Genomic DNA, 16,951 nt, shown 5'->3' on the forward strand with positions numbered 1-16,951 from the left:
CACCTGGACTGGCTCCTCGATTTCTGACCTCACGGTTGACACACCCAAAGGACAGGTGCCCTGGGGGCGAGTGGGAACCGTTAATAAACCCAGAACCACAAAGCCCCGCGAGGCAGCCCCGCTGTCCCAAGCTTACCCACAGATGAGAATCCCTTCCCTACCCCAGTCGTGGCTGTTTTGCTTTTTTAAGATCTCCTTGTGTGTCGTCTTCTGCGACATGCCTGTGTTTTCTAGAAGACTCTGAGAGTTTTTGACTCCGGATCCCAGGAGGCCGCTGCAGTGTGGCCAGCCGGCCGTCCCCGTCACTCCCTCACCCACTCCCCTTGGCGGACGGCAGAGACCTCCCACATCCGCTCCTGCCCCCGCGATTCCGGGGTGGGGGGGGGGCCTCTCACAAGACGTGCCCGTGTGCTTCCCGGGGGGGGGCGGGGGGGGGTAGTTCGAATCCAGCCCCACCCCCTTCCCGGTGCCCCACCCACCTGCGGCCACACAGGGCACCTGCACGTCCCTGGCTACAGCGAAGGCGAACATCTTGACTTATCTGATTTCCTGTTTCCTCTTCTCTGCAGTGTCTGCCCCTGCGCTGACGGTCCTATCTGCTCCACACCAGTTCTTTACGGGCTACAGGTGTTGCGATACACTCTCCCGCTTGCTCAGGCTTGCCTTTCCACTGTCTTTACAGTGTCTTTTAATGAACAAGTTTCTAGTCTTGATGCAGTGACTTACTGTGGTCTTAGGAAGCCACTCCAGAGGGGAGCGTGGCATCCTCACCTCCTGCAGGGCTGTGTCTGTGGGTCGGTGGGGAACCCTGCAGCCCCAGCGTGCAGTCCTCACACATGCAGCCAGGCCAGCCTCCAGTGCACACGTGGGCCCACGCTGCCCCACACCCCGTCTGTCCCGTGGGTCTGGGGTTGGTGGGCAGGGTCTGAGCCCTGGGGTCAGGCCTGTGAACCTGTCATGTCACATGCAGAAGGGGACTGCAGTGGCCGCAGGGCTGGGGAGTGTTGAGGAGATGACAGCTCGTGTGAGGCCCGAGGTCCACAGTGGATTCTCCCCGGGGCCTCCTGCCTGCCCACCAGACCTCAGCCCCACAGAACGGCAGGATCAGGGCCGTGAGCCACTAACTTACAAGCGCTAACTTACCACGGCAACAGTAGGAGCCAAACCCCAGGGCCCACGCCTGCTCCCTGCAGCCTTGGAAAGCTCCTGCCTTGCGGGGTCATCGCGGACGGCTCCACTCCCCCCCCCAGCTTGGCCTCTCGGGCGGGTTCCACCTCGTGTTTCAGAATCACCAGCCCAGGTCCCACAGACACACAGACACGCTTGTGGTTTTGATTGAATTGTACTGAATCTACAGATCAGTCTGAGAAGTGACAGCTCCGTAACGCAGAGTTGACATTTGAGTTTCTAAAACTTAAGTTCCTGAGGGCCAGTGGCCATCCCGGCTTCAGGGAGTCCACAGAAGGCAGGGAGTTTTCAGTGGACTTGCCCCGTGGGGCAGTCAGGAGGACGGCAGCAGGGGGTCCAGAAGTGCCTCTAAACACGCGAGGGCCGCAGGCGCGGGCCTAAGTCCCGTGTGCCCTGGACCCGACTGGAGCAAGCAGGGAGCCCATAGAGGGGCTAGGAGAAGGGGGGCCAGGCCTTGGAGGGAGGGGCTCGGGCCAGAGGCTCTCTAGGGCCAGCCTGTGAGGAGAGGGTCAGGGGGGCACTCCTGAAGGGGGAGCTGGCTCGCCCCCCGGTCTGGTCAGTGCTCCCGAGGCCAGTGCAGAGGCGCCACAGGTGTGCCCCAACCCGAGACAAAGGAGGTCCAGAATGGCCCAGAGGAGCCGGTGCCCCTGGGCATGAGCCAGCACTCCCCAGGCGGACAGCAAAGGCCAATGCGAAGGCGTTGTGGCTGGGCCCTGGGGCCTAAGCTGGCCGGCAGCAGGTCAGGGTGGAGCACCCTGGGGGAGAGGGGAGCCCGGCAAGGGAGGCCGGGCTGAGGCCATGTCCGCTGGCGGGAGGGGGACGGGGCAGGTGCCAAGAAGCCAAGCCTCCTGGGAAGGAGAGGGGCCTGCTCTGGCAGGCTGGGGGCACATCCTCCGGACACAGATGGCTCTTTGTCAGGGCGGAGCCCCGCTCCCGGAGCAGTCTCGGGAACAAAGCCCGCTCTGTCCACAGTGGCCTCCCCCTCCCCCCGCGGGCACCACCCCCAGGAACAGAGCAGAGTCCCCGCCACCCAAGGTTCCCATCAGGCGTCCCTGCCCAACACAGACACGCACACACACCCACACGCACACCAGGCACAGGCGTGGCCCAGGTGGGGTGTACAAAGGGAGCCCAGGATGAGGGCTCCAAGGGCGCATCCAGGACACTGCATCCCCCGGGGCCCTGACGCCCACCCTGTGCTGCAGGCCATGCCTGTCCGTCCAGCACCTGGGCAGCCCTGGACCAGCCCAGCCTCAGCCACCACTGCCCAGGGACCCCCCCTCGCCCTGGGCCTGAGGGGGAGCACCGCCTCACCAGACAGAGACCTGGACGGGTGGCGGAGGGACAGCTGGAGCCTCAGCCCTGCAAGAAGGCCTCCACAATTTATTTCCGGGTCTTCTCCAGATCCTGAATGCCCACGGCCACCACAATGGGCCTGCCCCCAGCACTGCAGGCCGCGGGGCTGGGTACTGCCCCAAGTGGGGACCCGGGGCCCAGGGCCCGGGGCCCAGCGTGCCTGTACCACCGGTGCTGTGTCTGTGTCACCCCTGCAGCTACCCGGCCTGGAATCTGCCCCTCCAAGGCCCAGCCAGGCTGAGGGGTGGGGGGGTGGGGGGGGGTGCCCCCTGGAGAAGGGAGCGTCAGCGTCCCGGTGGCAGGATCCAGACGAGGCCGGGCAGGGCTCCCACCAGCCTGGCCAGCTCCTGTCGACACTGGCCCTGGAGCCGGCGCAGCACCACCTCCAGGCGGGCCTCCCGGCTCCTCAGCGCCTCAATCACCTCAGGGGCCCGCAGGCCTGGGCCCCCGGGCGCCCCAGCCTCAGTCCTCACCAGCCGGCGGGGCCCGTGGGGCTGGGCCAGGCTGCCGCCTCGCTCGCAGGCCCGCCGCAGAGCTGCCAGGTCCTGCCCCACGGCCTCCCGCAAGGCCGTCCTCGCGGCGCTCCACTCGGGCCCACGGCCTCCAACCTGCACAGGGGACACGGCAAGTGAGCCGAGGGTGACCAGTCTCACCAGGACCCCGGCTCAGGGCCCTCGGCTCTCCCCGAGCCCTGAGCCCAGCCCCCAGCAGTCCTGCGGCCCCTCCCAGTGCCCAGAGCCCATTGCTCCCAGGAACGGGGGACCGACTCCAGCGCCAGCCCTAAGGCCTGGCCCCTCCAGGCTCCGTCACCCTCACCGAGCATCTGAGCCCTAAGCCAGAGGCCCTGGGGCCCCGGGGACAGGGCCAGCAGCCCGATCACCCCCGACAGCCCTGCAGGGCCTGAGCCCTCAGGACCACCCAGCTGCAGGCCCAGCTCTTTCACCGCGGCATTGCAGGGGGAGTGGGCCTGGCTGCCCCCAGCAGGCCAAGTCCTGCAGGGTCGGCTCAGAGCCCAGAGTGCAGACCCTCGGGGCACCCACCCCCAATCCCACCCACCACTCCAGGCGGGGTCAGCATGTCCTCTGCTCTATCGGCTTCCCACTCTCCCACCACCCTCGCAGAGGGGTGGCATGGGGTGGCCCTGACCCAAGGGGACGCCAGGCTAAGGGGACGCCAGGCCGAGGACACGACCTGGTGAGGACACCTCTGGCCGGCAGGGCAGGCCCATCCCAGAGACCCTGCAGGCAGCAGGGAGCGCCAAGAGGCTGTGCCCTCGGTGTCCCCAGGGAACTGCCCTGCCCCTGACCCCGACCCTCAGTGGGCACTGCTCCGTGGTTCGCAACAAGGAAGCACGAAGAGCCCTGAGCCCGGACAAGCACCAGCCCCACTTCTTTTGAGAAACTGCCTGCAAACGTCACCGATGCTTCCGCTGTCACTGCCCAAGAGGGCAGGGGGCTCCAGCTTGGCCCAGCCGGAGGGGACACGGCCGTGCAGGGCCTGAACGAGCCACGCTGCAGGCCCCCAGGAAACACCCGTGCTCCCCAGGGGTATCTGAGGGGAAAACCACGCCTGCAGTTTGCTCTACGATGCTTCAGAAAAAGGAAATCAATGCAGCACGCGTGGCCCACTGTTCACAGCCACAAACCCGGCGCTCGCCCAGGCCTGCTCATGGAGAGAGGAGGGTGGCGCCCAGGTGGGGTTGGGGCATGTCCACCAGCAGGTTCAAAAGGCCACAGGGTGTGAGCGGAAGCCAGCAGGGACGACACCAAAACTGCCCTGGGAAAACGAACAGACCTCCATCAGGGTGGCCAGGGTGGGGCGGCGGTGGAGTCTGGCAGGTGAGCCCACCCCTCTTCCAAGCAGACCAAAAGGTGCAAGTCCCCCCGTGGGAGCCCCCTGTCGAGCACAGCCCGGGCCAGGGCCCCAAGTCCTCACCCCGGCCTCCCAGGCCGCCCGCCGGGCCTCCACCGCCTCTCGCAGCTCTCCCTGCAGGGCCTGCAGCTCCCGCACCAGGGGCTCCAACGCTCCAGCCCCTGGCGTGGGGATCCTGGGCAGAAACGTGGGCTGTGAGGCCTCAGGGGGGCAGGCGCCCAGGACCGTGTCCTGCAGAGAGGGACCCCAAGTGAGAGGGTGGGCGGCAGGCCCGGGCCTCACAACCAGAGGCCCAGCTCCCCAGCCGGGAGGGACAGAGGCCCAGGGTCACTTCCCGCCCTCGGGTCGCAGCGCGAGCTGGACAGTGGCCCTCACCCCGGTGGGCCTGGATGCCAGGGAGGCACAAAGGCCAGGCTTCCGGAAGGCCAAGGCCCCTGAGAAGTCTGGGCCTCCCCAGGAGCTGGGAAGGGTGGTGATGGGACAGACAGACATCTGGAAAGAGACACACACACAAAACCCACAGGCCTGGGTGTGAAACCGGCTTCAGGGCTGGGTGTGGGGGGCTTCCCTGAGACTTCTCTTCCTGTCTGGAAAATGGGAAGACCCCACCACCACCTCAGGGCTGCTTCGGTCAGACCAGGGGAGGGGAGGGGAGGGGAGGGGAGGGGAGGGGAGGGGAGGGGAGGGTCAGGAGGTGGGTGGCACGCTTCCTGACCATCCACTGCCAGAAGACCAGCTCCCGGCGCCGCCACTCGAGGGCCGCCTGCAGCCGTGCGTTCTCCCTCTGCAGCCTCCGCAGCAGCTGCAATGCAAACCATTAAGGCCGCAGAGTCAGAGAACCCAGTGCTCCCAGGACCCTGCCCACCCCGCCCACCATCTCTGGCTCAGTCGCCTCGGCCCACCGGGCTCACCCGGCCCACCCGCGGGCTGAGCCACCTCCCTGCAGGGCACAGCACGGCAGGGCAGCCGCACCTCCAGCACAAGCAGGCCAAGGCTACCAGGCCTCTGACCACACCAGTGATCCCCCAGGCCCCCCACAAGCGTGGGTCCCGCAGGGTCGGGGGCTGAGTCCTGGTGCCCCCTCACTTGGGACTCCCCCCCACATCCCCCGCTGACTGAGGGCTGCACCCCGGAGGCTTCGGGCATACGGGGAGGGCCCCGGATCGGGGAGACTGGCGGGTTCTGGGAATCTCTCTCCGTAGTCCCCTGGAGCCCGAAGGCAGGGCAGAGGCTGCGCGGCGCCCAGCTTGGAGGCGACGGAGGACAGGCCGGGGACCAGGGTGGAGAACACAGCCGCGCAGCCCCCCGGCCCCGCCCTGCAGGCACGGCCCAAACAGCCCCGCACCTGCAGACCCCGCAGTCCAGTGCACGGGCACATGCTCCCGCCCCACCTGCCGAGGCCACTGCGGCCTCGGGAAGCCAGACAGGGGCAAGGCCAGGCACGGTCCACCCCAAGGGCCCACGGCAATCTGCGGAGAGACAGATGGGCCCCACTGGGATGGCCCAGGCCGGCAGCCGCTGTGCTCCTCTCTGAACACAGCAGCCAGCACAGTGACTCAGCCTCCGGCACCGCTCCTCCTAGAAGGGAGCCCAGGAGTGTGCTCTGGGGCCGGGACAAACGGCCAGAGCCGGCAGCTGCCCTGTCGGCGGACAAGAGCCCTGCCAGGCCTCCATTCACAGAGGCTGGTGCCCGTGCCACGCACACCAGCGTGCCTGCCAGGCAACCAGGGGATGCACATAGCTGGACAAGGGGCTCCCGGGCCAGGGGGCGAGATGGGGGTGGCCTTGAACACCAGGCCAAGGGCCCAGCCCATGGCCAGTGGAGCAGGGTGAAGGCAGGCCTGCGGTGAGAATCGCCCTGTGGTCTGGGGGAGGGCTGCGGACATGGGAGGGTGGAGCCCACATGCCCACACCACACACACACACACACACACACACACACACACACAGGCACACACACACACACACACCCCCTACACACATCTGCTGGCCAGTGAGAAGAGCAGCTTACTCAGTTCCCAAGAACAGTCCCAGAGGGTGTCCACACCCCCGCGCCCCAAGCCACAATATAAGAAGACTACAGGGCCAGCAAGTAACCAAGGATGCTACCCCGCCACTCCACAGCATGCCTGGCCACTGACACGGCAACAAGAGGTCATTCCAGAAGCTTCTGGGACCCATCCCAAGAGTGCAGCCCCTTCAGGTCGGCTGGTCCAGGCTGCCACCAGCTCCCCATCCACCTGGCCACGCCGTTTTCAATCCTGTGGCACCAACATGCACCACCCTCCAGGAGGAAGGGAGCCGTACCCGCCCAGGCCCCCAACAGAGGCTGGGGTCCCAGGCAGCACCGGGCTGGAGCTGGCACAGCCTCTGCTCTGGCTCAGACCAGGGAGGGGACCAGGGGCAGGGGGCCAGGGCCTCGCTGAGTCACCCCTGAAAGGGGACAGGGCATCTCAGTACGCCCAGATGCTGCCTCAGCACCTTCAGGGCCAAGCACAGCCTTGCCCAGGTAAAGCCAGCCAGGCACCAGCCAGGAACGCAGGCTGGGCAGGCACCAAGGGCCAGGAAGACATCCCCAGGTGGTCGCCCTGACCCCACAATGGGGATGCAGACCCCCTAGGAGCATGCAGCTCTACAGCTGGGATCTGCTGGGCCTGCCCTGAGCCTCAGCCCTCCTACCCAGCCAAGTGCTCCAGGACAAGGCACTGCCAGCCTCACACTCTGGACGAGCCAGAGCCCAGCACTCAAGTAATGGCCAGCCTTGGGCCTGTCCAAGGACCCACTGGCCAGGTGAGCCCAAGGGAAGGAAACAGTGATGATGGATGGGGGCTCCTGAAAAGAAGGTCAGCAGAGTGTGGGGCAGCGCCAACCCCCACCTCCCCCATCAACAGGTGACACACGCCGAGGCTCAAGGCACCCACACCATCAGCTCGGACCCTTGAGCAGTCTTCCTTAATTCCAGTGGCCCCCCCTCGGCTGGCTGCCAGCCCGGCCCAGACACCTGTACTCTTCCCACGGCCCAAAGTGTACCCAGCCACGTGCACACACACACAGCAGCACTGGCTGCTCCAGGGGGCAAGAGAGGCCCTGAGGTTGCACGTGTCTCCTACTTAGGCAAGGGGGTGAGCTTGGGGACTTCCCTGGTGGTCCAGTGGGTAAGACTCTGCGCTCCCAAAGCAGGGGGCCCAGGCTCAATCCCTTGTCGGGGAACTAGATCCCGCGTGCTGCAACTAAAGAGTCCACATGCCGCAACTAAGGATCCGCATGCCGCAATGAAGATCCTGCACGCCACAACAAAGATCTCACATGCTGCAACTAAGACCCAGCACAGCCAAATGAATAAAATAAATATTTAAAAAAAAACAAACAAACAGGAACTTCCTGGTGGCGCAGTGGTTAAGAATCCACCTGCCAACGCAGGGGACACGGGTTCGAGCCCTGGTGCGGGAAGACCCCACATGCTGCAGAGCAACTAAGCCCGTGCGCCACGACTACTGAGCCTGCGCTCTGGACCCTGCAAGCCACAACTACTGAGCCCGTGTGCCACAACTACTGAGCCCGCGTGCCACAACTACTGAGCCCGCGTGCCTAGAGCCCATGCTCCGCAGCAAGAGAAGCCATTGAAATGAGAAGCCCGCGCACCGCAACGAAGAGTAGCCAGCCCCCGCTCGCCACAACTAGAGAAAGAAAGCCTGCATGCAGCAGCAAAGACCCAACGCGGCCATAAATAAATAAATAAATAAATATTTTTTTAAAAAGAGGGTGAGCTTGGCTAACACCCACAGCTCAAAGCTGGTCTGCTGTCTGGGTCCCCCACCCTCCCAGGCTCCTTCTCACCTTGGGCCACGCCCACCTTGGTCCCACCAGCCCTCACCTGCCGGCCACCCTCCGGGTCTCTGAGCAGCTCCGTTTCGGTAACAGACAGGTGGCCAAGGCTGCGGTCGCTGTGGCAGCCACGGGTATATGAGTGGATCTGAAACAGGCAGTGCAGACGCCAGGCTGAGAAGGTGGGTGCCTCCCCCCCGACAGCGCTAGGCAAGGACCTTACAGACAAGGAAACAGGGTTCAGAGAGGGTCGGGCCCAGGAGAGTAGCCAGCACTGCTGGGAGGTTGGCCCGGGGCCCAGTACCCACCAGGAGGCCCATGCAGACGGAGGAGCACCCCACCCAGCTCCCAGGGGTGCAGTATAGGTAGAGTGGGGCGCCCTTGCTTCCCCTGCAGCTCATCAAGTGCCAGGCCCATGTGGTGGCAGAAACAGCCTCTGGACAGGCTCAGTGGTTCAGTGAGGCCAGTGGCAGGGACACAGACACAGGGAGGGCACCCCAGCAAGGTGAGGCCTGAAGGCAGCAGGGGGGTTAACTGGTGGGCATGTCCCACACAGAGGAGCAGCTGGAGCCCAGACAAGAGGCAGTGAGGGGTCCCAGGAAACGCTAGCTGAGCAAAAGACCCTCTCCCAGGGGCAGAGCGCAAGGCGGGGGGTTCTAGCACCAGAGAGCCCTGCGCTGGTGCGAGCCCTGGGCCACCTGCCCAGCCACCGCTCAGCTCAGACCATGCACTGGACCTGTGGGGACACCAGTGCCCCCCACAGCTGAGCCCTACCAGCCTTCCGGAAGCCCGCAGGAGCTGCCCACCGCCCGTGAGCCCACACCCAGGATGCGGTGGAAGGGCATGCCTTCCTCGCCAACTCGTGTTCAGGCAGCAGTGGCTCCCCAGGGCCCACTCTGGTGCTCAGTGACAGAGTCTGAAGCTTCTGGGGAGTTCTGGGGACAGGAAGGTTGACCCTGCAGGTTCCCCGCCCCCCTGATTCCCTGCCCCATAGATGTCCAGCAACACCTGCTCTAGGCCCCCTCCTGGACAACCTGGAGCCCTAGGGTCAGGCTCTGGGCCACCCCAGGCTGTGCCCAACAGGTCAGCCCCCAGCCAGGCCTGGGAAGGCCGCCCACATTCAGCCAAAGGCTGGGCCCCAGCCTGAGATGGGAATGCTGGACAGGCCTCTACAGCAGAGGACAACTGCCCCTGGGTGGACAACGCACGCGTGGCACTACCTTGCCCAGGAGGGCGCACTGCTCCTGCTGACTGGCCATCAGGTTTCGCCACCGGAACCGCAGCTTTCCCATCAGCCACTGCAGGTGGCGGATGTCCACACAGCCGTCTGCTTCCACACTGGGGGCAGGAGGGCCAGGGCTGGCCAGGGCCTCGCACTGGGGAGGGGGCAAGGGTCACGCACTGCTCCCACACCCCAGGCAGAGACCACGAAGGGGAAAGAGAAAGGAAGACCCTGGGAGTGAGAGTCAAGAGATCCCGGAGGTGCCAGGAAGAGGTGGGTAAAGAGCCTGTGGGCACGCCCCCGGCCCTGACCTGCCTCCGGGTGCTCACCCGGGCATTCGGGGCAGCAACACTGACCCCCACAGGGCTGACTCCGCCGGTCCGGTGCCCACCCAGGATTCCCGCCCGGGCTGGGCGCGGCTCACACTCATCCCTCACCCACCTCGCACACGTGCATCTCGTCGCCCAGCTGCACGCGGTTCTGGGCCAGCAGCCGCTCGGGCAGGGGCTCGCGGGCCAGGAGCCAGGCCAGGGCCAGCAGCAGCTCGCGGCCGCCCTGGGAGCCGTCGTCCGGGAGCTGTGCCAGGGCCCGCCTAGGGTAGCCCTGGGTGCGCAGCGCCAACTTCACAGAGCGGACCTGGGCCTCTGCGGTAGGAGACGCCAGCTCAGGGGGGACACCCACTGGAGGTGACACTACCCAGACTCCTAAGGGACCCCCGCGGGACGCAGAGCAGAGACCATGCTTGGAAGGGACTAGCAGGGGCATTGGGACCTAACCTGGAGGCGGGAAGGGGCGGGGCTCACACGGGGGGGGTGTGTCTCATCGGGGAGGCGGGGCAGCGGGCGGAGCCTTATGGAGGGCTGTCTCACGGGTCGTGCAGTGGGCGGGGCTCTCTGGGTGGGCGGGGCCAGAGCCTTACCAGGCGGGCCTTACAGGAAGGCGGGGCTTACCCGGGGAGAATGGGGCCGAGGCGCCGTCGGGCAGCTGCGGCGAGAGCACGCAGAAGAGCAGCCGCCAGAACGCTGGGGCCTGCGAGGATCAAAGAGCGACGGTCAGCGGGGCTGGCGGCGTCCCTGCGTCCTCCCGGAGCCCTACTGGCCCCGGCCGCCTGCCCTGCTGGCCTCACCGCCTCCGGACGGTCGAACTTGGCGCGGCGGAAGGTCTCGGGGCTGGGTCCGGCGGGCAGCGTCTGACTCAACGCGGCGATGGCCTCGGGCAGGGCCCGGGCCGCGTCCGCCGGGTCCACCCGGCGACGCCGCCGCCCCATGCAGCCTCCACCCGCCTTCCTCGGATTGCGCGCCGCCGCCGCCTCCGCCGCGTCCCCGCGTCCAATCCCCGCGAGAGCTGCGTCCCGGCGCCCAGTCACCGTTCAGGTGCCGCCTCTGCTGGGCCCGCGCCCAACCACCGAGTAGGCTGAGACACGCCTCTAGCTCCTGCCCAATGAGCGTTGCCCCCGGAGTTTGAGTGCTGTCCTTTCTGTCCGGTGCGGAGGCATTTCCGGTGCGTCGGGGGCCAATCGGCGTTGAGAGCCTCGCGGGGTCCGCCCTCCACGACTCAATCGCGGCGACACCTGACACTCGCCTTGTCCGGACCCCACCAATCAGCCCCTTGCACCAAATGGCAGCCTAGCAACCTCCGGAGGGTCAGCGGCGGCGCTCAGGGTGCCCCCTGCGGCCGGGAGGCGCCACCGACACGCGGGAGCGACCCTCCGCCTCCGGAAGCCCTCTCTGGCCTACGGAAGCTCTGGGACCCCGCAGCGCGTATCAGGCCGGAGACGCAGGGGCCAGCGCCCGGGTACCGGGGGACGTACCCCGACGGCTCAACCCCGCAGCGCGCGGGCAGGTGCTCCTCCCGAACGGCCGGTGACTCTCTCCCCCTTCAAACCTACGCCTGCATACCCCGCCTGGCCCCTCCCCGTCCAGTCCATCGTCTGTACGGCTAGCCCCCGTTACCCCCTACCCCCATCCCCACCCCACCCCACCCCGGCCTCCCTCTGCCCTGCACCTTCAGCCTCTCCTTCCTGCCATTGAAGAGACAGCCTTCGAAGGAGTATCCGCACGGCCACTTTGGAAAGCAGTTTGGCGGTTCTTTCAGAGCTAGACTTAAGTCTACCAGACGACCCCACAATGCCAGTGCCCGGAACCTGTGAGGACTCGTGTTCCCACTCACGGACGTTCAAGGCAGCTCTGTTCATAACAGCCAAACCGAAACAACCCAAAAGGCCGCCAGCTGGGCAGTCAGCCCTAGGACGGAACCCTCTCGGCACCACTGATAGGGGTCAAAGTGCCGGGAAGCGCAGACACAGAGGAGGGCAGATGCAGAACACTATGTTGTAGGTGCCTTTCATCTATAGGAAGTGTCCAGAAAAGCAAGTGTACAGAGACAGGAAGCAGGTCAGTGGTGGCCTGGAAAGAGACCAGGACTGGGGAGTGGCGGCAGATGGGCATGAGGGAATTTCTGTGGTTAAGGAGAATGGTTTTAGAACTGGATTGTGGTGACGGTTGCAGAACTCTGGGAACTGGTTTAAAAGCATCGAATGTGCATAGGTGAGTTTTATGGTATGAAATTATACCCCAATAAAGCTGTAAAGAGGACAGAGTGAGGGAGGGAGAGGAGAAGGGAAAGAGATAAGTGATGAAGAGAAAGGAAGCAGGCCTCCCTGGATCTCAAGTGCTCCCCAGACAAGCCCCCCTCCAGCCCTCACCAAGCCCACAGGAAGTGCGGTCACGCCTGACCCCCCCACCTTCCGCCTGGTCCTCACCTTTGCCTGCCCCACCCGCCCACCGCACCAGCCCCCCGCCGTCTCAGGCACAGCAGCTGCTCACTCCCTGTGTCCCCCCAGAACTAACCCCTTCTCCAGAACTTGGCCTCTGACCCGGGCACCCCCACCCCAGGAGGCTGTTTCAGTGGCCACCCGACAAGCGCCAGGGCAGCTTACCTCCCGAGAGCCCTCCTCCCCCACGGGCACGGGGGCATTGCTGTCTGCCCCTCACCCCACCTTCAGTCCCCTCCAGTCCCCTCCTGAGCTGGGGCTGGGACCAGCACAGGCCTCCAGTCTGGCCCTGCCTTCTGTCTCCACAGCTCAAGAGGCCATGCTGCTAAGGCCTGCCATAGCGCCCTGGAGCCTTCGCCCGACATGGCCCCTGATGCATTGGGTCTGGAACCCGACGAGCCCTTTCCCTCTCGGGGCCTCTGCCCCTGCTGGGTCTTCTGCTCGGAGTGTCTTCCTCCCCGGCCTGAGGCCTGGCTGACCCACCCTGCCGGTGGGGCTCAGCGCTCTAAGCGCTCACCCCAGGTCTGCCCCCCACACCCAGACTGTGAGCCACGCGGTGGCGGAGGGGCCGGGGGTCTCTGCTGCCTTTTCAGGGCCACCTCCCAGCAGCTCGGTGCGGACCTTCCGGTGCACCCACTCCCCACTCTGTGCCTGCTCTGGCCACAAGCCCTTAGCTGCTGGGCCCCCAGACGACAGCTCCACCCCCCCCACACCCCACCACTGAGAAACCGGGCCTCACTTAGTATCCTCTGCTCCCGCCTCGCCCGGCTGAATTGCATCTGCCCCCAGAAGCACTCCAGCTCCCACCCCTTGGAATTCTATGAATCACCCAAATCTCACACACGCACACACACACGCATGTGCGCATGTGGCCCCACACACCACCCTGGGGCCCCCCACGCCTGTCCAGCTCAGGCCTGCCGGACCCCCAGCCAAGCCATGGGGCAGGGCTGAGGCCATATGCAAGGCTGAGATGACCCCTCTGGGCTCCTTAGATCAGCCGAGCTCTGGGACGGTGGCCGTCTGCCAGGGCCGGAGTGTGAGTGGCCAGTGGGGGGAACGGCGAGGGCTCTGAGGGTGGCCCAGTCTGCAGCTGCTCCCTGAACGGAAACAGGAGTTTTCAGAAAGCCCCTAGCCGTTGCCGCCCAGCCAGTCGTCACCTCAAAGGCCCCATCGGGCAGCCGGCCACTTGCTAGTCCCTACTGGGCAGCCGGCCACCTGCTAGTCCCCGGGCACGGCACGGGGGGCAGATGAGGCAGGTGGTGTCCGGGTGGATGCACGGCTGGCCCGGTCCGGCAGGGTGGGGATGGGGGATGGGGACAAGGGTGGAGCGGCAGGAAGTGGGGAGGGCAGGCAAGGGCTCCCCACCACAGCTCCCCAAAGCTTCTCAAAAACGGAACCAGCTCAGCGGATTCACCCTGCAGCCTCGTGTTCCTGCTGACCAATCCCAGAGCTGCAGGAGGGCTGGGGCGTCTGCAGGGCTGAGCGCGGGGCTGTCCAGGGTGGCTCCCCGGCAGAGTACCCCCGTCCCCGCCAGGGCAGTGGGCAGCAAGGCTGGCTGCAGCAGGAAGAGCAAGTGCCCATCAGGGCCCCCAGCCGCAGCCCCCTGCACCGTTCCCCCGGTGAAGTGCACACACAAGTAGGTCTTCCAAGTGTCCGGGTTTATTGAGGGCTTGAGGGTCTACAGGGGAGCCCCGTGTGCCTGTGGGGAGGGCCTGCCATCGGCCTAGAGGGGCAGTGGCCCGGCGGGCAGCCAGGGATGGGGTCTCCAAAACCTGTGCAGAGAGACAGGGACAGAGGTGAGTGCAGGCCCCGGGAGTGGTCGGACCTCACTCAGGGTGGGGGACCCCACTCTCGGGGCTGGCTGGGCTGGGCAGGGTGAGGTGGATGGGGGGGGCGGGTACCTGGGTTTACTTGAAAGTGTGGCTCTCTGCCCCACCGCGCCCGAAGCCTGCGGAGAAGCAGTGGGCGGGTTAGGGGTGGCCAGGGGCTGTGGCGGTCAGGGTCCGGTGGGGGCCGCGCGGAGCATACCTTTGGGGCCGAACATGGCCGCGTAGCAGGGGTGGTTGCAATAGGGCTTGCCTTCATGCTGCAGGAGAGAGGCGCGTGAGGGCCTGTCACCCCTCCCCCGTGCCCCGGCCTCCCTCCAGGCCCCACCTACCTCGGCGTGACCCCCCGAGGTCAGCGTCTTTCCACATTTCTCACACTTCAGGCACGGGCGATGCCAGTCCTTCCCCAGGGAGGCCACCCGCTCGGCTGCAGAGGGACAGACGTGCCCCCCCCCACCCCCGTGAGGTGAGACCCTGCTTCAGGGACACGGGGCGCACCCACCTGGTCGCACAGCACCTTCTCCAGCCACCTCTGCTCAAGGCCTCGCCCACGCATGCCCGGCGGCCCACCCAAGGTCTCAGCGGCACCTGTGCCCCACGGGGGGAGAGGGGCACCTCCAGTCCCGCCCGACTAGCGGGGGTGGGCGCTGGTCCTGAGCGCGCCCCTGAGGGCTTGGGTGGGGCTGCAGGAGGAGGCGAGGGGGCCTCGGGTCGGGACGCAGGCGGGCTGCCGGGTTGAGCCCTCCGCCTCTGCACCAGTGACGGCGGTGGGGCCTGAGGGGCGAGGCGGGGGGACTTCCCACTTCCTCCTGCCCCTCCTCTGGAAGGCAGGAAGGCGGCGCCCGGGATCTGAGTGCGCCTGGTCTCGCGCCCGGGACGCCGGTTTCCGCGTCTGTTTCTACTTAGCGCTGGGAGGGGCGGCCAGAGCCCCGCGTTCCTTCCTACCCCTCGGGCTCCCCGCCCAGGGCGCGCGCGAGAGGAGGCTGGAGAGCGGAACCCGGAGACGGGAGACCCAGAGACGCGGAGACTCAGAGACGGGAGACCAAGCGGGACCCGGAGAGACAGCGGGCCACAGAGATGCAGGGCCGTCCGACGCGGGGGTCCCGACCCGCACTTCCAGGCGGCCGCGGGCAAGGCTGAGGCGTGGCCCCGAGGCGGTGCCCCAGGTCCCCCTGCACCCCCGGCCCACCTGAGCGGCCCCGCGGCGGGGACCCCGGGCCGCGCTTCCGCGTGGGGCGGCGCAGAGACCCACAGTTCGAGCCGGGGAGGGTGGGGGTGGAGTGCGCTCACCGAAGTACACCTCCTTGTTGCACTTGGGGCACTTGGGCATGGTGGCGCCGGGTCCGGGGCGGGTGGCGGAGCGGGAGCAGAGCGGAGCGCGGGACTGGGTGGGTGGCGCCAGGTCCTCGCCTTTCAAACACCCCGGGACCCCGCCCCTTTGGGACCCGCCCCCTGAGCCCTGGACTTGGACCCGGAGGCCTCGGACCCAAGCCAACAGGCCGAGAAAGGTCATCTGGTCCACGCCCGCCTTGGGGTACGACCCGGGCCTAGCCGACGACAGAGCGTGATCCGAGCAGGGCAGGAGATCCGTGGGGACTCACTGAAGGGGCGGGGCTGGAGCACCCGGAGGAGCCCCGCCCCTCGCCCTGGACTCCGGACTCGCCGGGTCCAGGATCTGGGGCAGTGGACTCCCCAAGAGCAGGAGGGAGCACCCCACCCCCAGCCCCAGATATGCCGGAGCCAGGGCGGGAACCGGTCGCCTCTAAAATGCAAAGAGGTGCAAACCAGCGTGTCCTCTTCCCCAGATGGAGGTTTGGGGACACCTGCCAGGGGAGTCTCAGCCTGGTAGCCCTCCCCCAGGAACTCCCCTCGGCCTTCATCACGCGCGGGGCCAGGAGGTCCGCCCCGCCGCGCCCCAGTCCCCCACGCCCGAGGGAGATCCCGGTCTCCGCGCGCCGCACCTCAGGCCCGCCCCTGGAAGTCCATCGGGCCGCAGCGGGAACGTCCCCAGGGAATTCAGAAGAGGGGGTACTCCGAGACGGGGCATCCCTTTCCTCCACGGGGACAGCCATCGGCTTCGGGGGCTGGGGGTTCTGTGGCGGGAAGTGGGTGCGGCGACGCCCAGGCCGGCTCAGGCCGTCTGGGAGATGCCGGGGCCGGCGGGGGAGGGGTCTTTAATCTCTGCGGGAAGCGCCGAGTGCGGAGCGGTCCAAGTCTTTCGTCCAGGGAAAGCGGGAGCGGCCCCGGAGCCTCCCCCGTGCCAGGCAGAGACCGCGGACCCCACCCGCCCCAGGAATGGGGGAAGACCTAGGGGGCGGGCTCTCTCGCGGGCTGCGGGGTCCTAGGCCAGCCTCTGCGGACCAGCGGAGAGGCCTGCATCTATCTCAAGGGGGTGGGGCCCTCGAGGGGAGGCGGCTGGCCGGCCTCCCATCTGCCCCTTAGTCCAGGCTGAGGTGGAGGCCTGGGCGGGGTCCCAGTGCTCTGTGCCCTGGAGGACTCTGCCTGGGCCAGCCCTCCTCCATCACCGTCAGCCAGGCCACCTCCCTAGCCGTCTCTCCATCCTGCCCCCTGAACATTTACCAGCGTCCTCATGTCCCCTCGACACACCCGTCTCACCAAACAAAACGTCATCTCTGCGCCTGTCCAGGCCCTGTCCCCACGGAGGGTGCTGGAGACCATCCTCTGACGGGGCCCAGGAGCTCCGGCCTCCCCACGCAGTGACGCCCTGCCCTTCCCACCCGCCGCGAGCACCCCCCACCCCCCGAGTCTGGCACTGGGACCAGGAGCGGAAGCCGTGGCTGCCTCCACCCCGACGGTCCCCCACCAGGCCCGGGTGGGGGTGGGGGTGAGAGCTCCCAGCCTTCAAGGGTCAGGGAGGCTGCACCC

At 66.9% G+C, this 16,951-nt stretch overlaps 2 protein-coding genes across 3 annotated transcripts; both read right to left on the minus strand.

Moving 5' to 3' along the window:
* Window positions 1-1,323: 1,323 nt before the first annotated feature.
* On the minus strand, window positions 1,324-15,346 carry TEDC1 (tubulin epsilon and delta complex 1). 2 transcript variants are annotated; one of them, XM_068539285.1, is made up of 8 exons: window positions 14,568-15,346; window positions 10,414-10,492; window positions 9,905-10,107; window positions 9,462-9,617; window positions 8,291-8,389; window positions 5,132-5,218; window positions 4,480-4,647; window positions 1,324-3,152 (listed from the first exon to the last, which is right to left on the minus strand). In XM_068539285.1, the coding sequence occupies exons 1-8, from the start codon at window positions 14,619-14,621 to the stop codon at window positions 2,829-2,831; spliced, it is 1,170 nt and encodes a 389-aa protein (XP_068395386.1). In that variant the 5' UTR covers window positions 14,622-15,346; the 3' UTR covers window positions 1,324-2,828. The 2 variants fall into 2 exon arrangements, with proteins under 2 accessions (XP_068395386.1, XP_068395376.1); XM_068539275.1 differs by lacking the exon at window positions 14,568-15,346 and adding an exon at window positions 10,590-11,355.
* On the minus strand, window positions 13,877-15,484 carry LOC137762027 (cysteine-rich protein 1). Its single transcript, XM_068539309.1, has 5 exons — window positions 15,356-15,484; window positions 14,398-14,492; window positions 14,268-14,325; window positions 14,141-14,187; window positions 13,877-14,011 (listed from the first exon to the last, which is right to left on the minus strand). Exons 1-4 carry the CDS (start codon window positions 15,393-15,395, stop codon window positions 14,147-14,149), a joined length of 234 nt encoding a protein of 77 aa, XP_068395410.1. The 5' UTR covers window positions 15,396-15,484; the 3' UTR covers window positions 13,877-14,011; window positions 14,141-14,146.
* Window positions 15,485-16,951: the final 1,467 nt, after the last annotated feature.

This window comes from Eschrichtius robustus, chromosome 1 (assembly GCF_028021215.1).
Source record: "Eschrichtius robustus isolate mEscRob2 chromosome 1, mEscRob2.pri, whole genome shotgun sequence".
NCBI lineage: Eukaryota > Metazoa > Chordata > Mammalia > Artiodactyla > Eschrichtiidae > Eschrichtius > Eschrichtius robustus.

What these genes read in the sequence shown, in the direction of transcription:
- TEDC1 (XM_068539275.1), bottom strand. Translation starts at nt 10,730, where the DNA reads ATGGGGCGGCGGCGTCGCCGGGTGGACCCGGCGGACGCGGCCCGGGCC. An exon ending in ACGAGATGCACGTGTGCGAG is followed by an intron (nt 9,618 to 9,904) that starts GTGGGTGAGGGA and finishes CCCCCTCCCCAG; the next exon opens with TGCGAGGCCCTGGCCAGCCC. An exon ending in TGGTCTTCTGGCAGTGGATG is followed by an intron (nt 4,648 to 5,131) that starts GTCAGGAAGCGT and finishes CCCTCTCTGCAG; the next exon opens with GACACGGTCCTGGGCGCCTG.
- LOC137762027 (XM_068539309.1), bottom strand. Translation starts at nt 15,395, where the DNA reads ATGCCCAAGTGCCCCAAGTGCAACAAGGAGGTGTACTTCG. An exon ending in CCTCGGGGGGTCACGCCGAG is followed by an intron (nt 14,326 to 14,397) that starts GTAGGTGGGGCC and finishes TCTCTCCTGCAG; the next exon opens with CATGAAGGCAAGCCCTATTG. An exon ending in GGCCATGTTCGGCCCCAAAG is followed by an intron (nt 14,188 to 14,267) that starts GTATGCTCCGCG and finishes GCTTCTCCGCAG; the next exon opens with GCTTCGGGCGCGGTGGGGCA.